The sequence below is a fragment of the Galeopterus variegatus genome, unplaced genomic scaffold (genome assembly GCF_000696425.1).
Source record: "Galeopterus variegatus unplaced genomic scaffold, G_variegatus-3.0.2 Scaffold276, whole genome shotgun sequence".
NCBI lineage: Eukaryota > Metazoa > Chordata > Mammalia > Dermoptera > Cynocephalidae > Galeopterus > Galeopterus variegatus.
In genome coordinates, this window is record NW_007726387.1 from 280085 (window position 1) to 284683 (window position 4599).

A 4599-nucleotide genomic window follows, 5' to 3' on the forward strand; every position below is an offset into this window, starting at 1 on the left:
TTTTTTTTTTTTTTTTTTTTTTTTTTTTTTTTTTTTTTTTTTTTTTTCTTTTTCATCTAAGTTTCTTGACCCAATCACTGGAACCTTTCGTTATTATCATTCACCCACCAATACTGTTCATATGTATCCGCCGGAAATGGCTCCTTCTTCTGCACCTCCTTCTACCCCTCCAACTCATAAAGCCAAGCCACAGATTGCTGCTGAGCGGGATAGGGAACCTTCCAAATTGAAGCGCTCCTACTCCTCCCCAGATATAACCCAGGCCATTCAAGAGGAAGAGAAGAGGAAGCCAACAGTGACTCCAGCAGTCAATCGGGAGAACAAGTAAGTTTATGCTATCTCCTAGTACTAGAATAAAATTTCTACTCTAAATATATCAGCATATTAATGTCAGGGAGTCAGACATTACTGGTATAGTGGGTGGCTGTACACTACAGAGGGGAAAAAAAAAGAATACAGAAAATGTCCTAGGGTTTTCTCACAAGTGCTAATTTAGTTTCATACCAGAAAGGATTATCATAACTATTAACCCAGATATGATATTATATTCATCATTATATCTTATGGCAACATGCCACAGACTACCCACAAGTTTTTCATAGACCTCCTGTGGCCCCTAAATCTCCCTTTGAGGACTGTATTTTACAGGATTGTTGAGTTTGCCTTGTTGCAGCACTTAAGTTCCAAACTTTTTTTTCCCCTTGGCTAATAACATGAGAGTAGTTTTCCTATTGTACTAAAATAACAAACATTGTAGTGTATCAGCTTTTATCTTTATTCTGTTCCTTTTTTCTTCATTGTATTTCTGCCATTCTGCTTGCAAGTAGTGACCAAATAGGTTCACTAAGTTTCCCAAACAGTATCCTATTTAGGTATATTGCTGGTTTTATCCCTTTTTGAATCCTCTAATGTTCTTGGCTTTTGACTGGCAGGGTTATGAGGAGGTGATTTTCAAGTCTGTATACCACTTCTAATCTTTGCTTCTTTGGGAGAAGGGGGGGAGTAGACGGAATTATAAATAATGGTTTTGTTTTTTCATTATTAGACACAATCTCTTAATTTAAGGAATTCCAATTAGGCTTTTTTTTTTTTTTTGGCCTCTTTAATAATACATCCTAAGAAAGTAGTTAATATTTTTTCCTCCTGAGACCTTTCCCTGCCGGGTAGGGACTTATTTGAAGGAGCTTTTCCACTGTTAATCAAGTTACATAGTTTAAGGTTTATTATAATAACTAATGAGATTTGATTCAAGAAGGAATTATCATTCTTATTAAAGTTTTTTAATTTGACATTGTTTTAAAGATATATCATATGCAGTTTATGTATTTTTTGTGTGTATTGAACAGAGAAAGAGCATGAATGCCATGCACCTGAGCACATGTAAAGAAAAGCTGATTGCAGTATAGTTTAGTCCAATTTCAACATTTTTTTAGAGGGGTGGAAGAATACTAGGGATGAATAAGAAAAGAAAGGAGACCTGTCAATTAAGATTTTCCTTAATGCTACAGTTCTAGTAGTTCCACATATCAATCAAATACACTAATAAATGTCTAGGAGATATTCTCTTGTCCAGTGCTGTCCAGTAGATGCTTCTGTGGTGATGGAAGTATTCTCTGTGCTGTCCAATATGGTTTGTGGCTATTTTGAAATATGGTTAGTGCAAATGAAGAACTGAATTTTTAATTTTAATTAATATAAATTTGACTAGCCATTCGTGGTGATAGTACTGTATTAGTAGTCAGTTTTCTGTCACTTTGAATACCTGAAATTGGATAATTTAGAAAGAAATGAAATTTATTTCTTACAGTTTTGGAGGTTGGGAAGTCCATGGTCAAGGGGGTGCATCTGGCGAGGGGCTTCTTCTGGGTGGGAACACTATAGGGTCCTGTGGTGACACAAGGTATCACATGGCAAGAGAATGGAAGAGCTCTCTCATCTGCTCCTTATAAAGCCACCAGTGGTAACTCCTTACTTCATGAATGGATTAGTCTATTCATGAGGGCACAGACCTTGCTATATAGTCACTTCTCTCAGTGGCCCCACCTTTCAGATATCATAATCGGATTTCCCACCCTTTAAACATTGTTAACAGCAAGGATCAAGTTTCCAACACATGAACTTTTGGGCAAGTCTTTGACCCATAGCAAGTACCCAGATAGTCCCTGCCTCCTTTGATAGCTGCTCTGCAGTAATATATATTTTTGATTCCTTGTTTGGCATTCTGGTTGAGTTCAAACATTTGATGGTGCTAAACTTCCTGGGATCATTTAAAGGAGTTTGAAAGCACCTTCTCTACTAGAGCTGCTAGTTCATGAGAAGGTAGAGAATATAGCTTAGGGTGTCTCTGAGAACCATAGACCTACATAAGAGATTAAAGGCATGTGTTTCATGGGAGGGTCCCAGAATACAACCAGTGTTAACCTATATACTAAGTGTCCTCTAAGACTCAGGATCTTATGAATTAACATATTAACTACTTACAAGATTACTGTGGTACAGATGCTAGAGTTTGTTGCCATTTGTAGTATGAACATTAATTTCAGATGCTGTGCATTTTAAGACATCTTATATACTATTTCTTCCTCAGGCCAACATGCTACCCTAAAGCTGAGATCTCAAGGCTTTCTGCTTCTCAGATTCGGAATCTCAATCCTGTATTTGGAGGATCTGGACCAGCTCTCACTGGACTTCGTAATTTAGGAAATACTTGTTACATGAATTCAATATTGCAGTGCCTATGTAATGCTCCACATTTGGCTGATTATTTCAACCGAAACTGCTATCAGGATGATATTAACAGGTAAATAAATTTCTTTCTTTTAGCAATATAATGTTAAAGTTGAGCTGACCATATTTGCTGTCTTAGTCTTATACCTGAGACTGGGTAATTTATAAAGAACAGAAACTTATTTCTCATAGTTCTGAAGGTTGAGAAGTCCAAGATCAAGGCACCAGCGGCATCTGGTGAGGGCCTTCTTGCTGCATCCTTATATAGTGGAAAATGAAAGGGCCTAATCACCTCTTAAAGGCCCTGCCTCTTAATACTATCACATTAGCAACACCTGAATTTTGCAGGAAACACATTGACACCATAGCACTTGCCATCCAGAAAAGTCAAATTAAAGAGGAAATATTTTTATTCTTAAGAATAATGTAGAGAAAGCCTTCTCTGATTACTAAAGAACAGATGGGAAAAGAGCAGTACAAAAAGGCAGAACCTCACTGTCATAAACAGGAGCCTGTTGATGAGTAGGAAGAGACCTTGCAGGGATTGCAGCCAAAAGAAGTGATTTGGAGGGTGTAAGCAAAGTAAAATTTAGGTGAGCATTTTGGTAATAAACCTGTGCACAAAAAAGTATTTTAGTGTAGGGCTACAGTATGTGAATAATTCAATTTAATAATTTAATTAATTTATTATTATTATTAATTTAATGTTGACATCAAGAACCCCATAACTTTTAAAAATTTCCTTCATTGTTTTTTATAACTTTATTTACACAGGTCGAATTTGCTGGGGCATAAAGGTGAAGTGGCAGAAGAATTTGGTATAATCATGAAAGCCCTGTGGACAGGACAGTATAGATATATCAGTCCAAAAGACTTTAAAATCACCATTGGGAAGATCAATGACCAGTTTGCAGGATACAGCCAGCAAGATTCACAAGAACTGCTTCTGTTTCTAATGGATGGTCTCCATGAAGATCTAAATAAAGTAAGAAATTTGATTTTTCTAAGTTGCCAAGGCTCTTTAGCATTGTTCGGTTGCACTGTAATCATTTTTATAGCAATTTAAAATTCTAGTTGGTAATTTGTTCGGTGCTAGTTTATTCAAATATAGTGCCTTTGTATAAGACATGGGAACTATAAAACATATCTGATATGTGTAATATTTGAAAAGTGTATGCAAAGTGTATATATATATACACATACACACAATTAGTACCTACTTAGTAAAATGTTAATTGATAGTATTGCTGAGAAATTTGCAAATATTCAAATAGTTGTTGGAAATATTGTTTGTGACCCATGTGTATATGAAAGTAAAATCATAAAGGTATGGTTTTATAAAAGATTAGCTATAGACAGCCTGAGCATCTTTGTTATTGGATACTATGTTTGTATATTATGTTTATTTATTATATTTACATATTTATTATATAGTATGTATATACTATTATACTATGTTCTTATTCTTATTTTAGAAAAAAGGATAAGAATTACTCCATGTAACCAAATGATTGGCGTGAATAGTTATTATGGAGGCATGTATCTCTATATAAATGACCACCCTTTATTTGTAGACTACAACTTTTTTTTTTAAAGCACCAAGTTGTCATCTCTATCACATACCTTTGGGATCACCATTTTTACCACTGAACACACACACACACACACACACACACACACGTGTGTATGTGTTTATGTATGTGTGTGTATACATCCATTAATGAGGCTAGGACAATGAAATCATGTTTATAACCCTAATCCCCAGCTATCTATGGGATATCTTCTCTTATCAAAACCTGACTTCTTGGCTTTTTTTTTTTTTTGTCCTTTTTGAGACCAGCAGCACCGTGCTCAGCCAGTGAGTGCTGTGAG

The 4599-nt window shown here is 35.6% G+C and overlaps 1 protein-coding gene across 1 annotated transcript in view; it reads left to right on the forward strand.

Annotated features, from left to right (window-relative positions):
• USP8 (ubiquitin specific peptidase 8) overlaps positions 1-4599 on the forward strand; it is a 62168-nt gene that overhangs the window by 52623 nt on the left and 4946 nt on the right. Inside the window, exons 11-13 of the mRNA XM_008566908.1 lie at positions 62-324; positions 2588-2800; positions 3502-3712. Of these exons, the coding sequence (XP_008565130.1) occupies positions 62-324; positions 2588-2800; positions 3502-3712 (687 nt within the window). The remainder of the gene's footprint in view (positions 1-61; positions 325-2587; positions 2801-3501; positions 3713-4599) is intronic.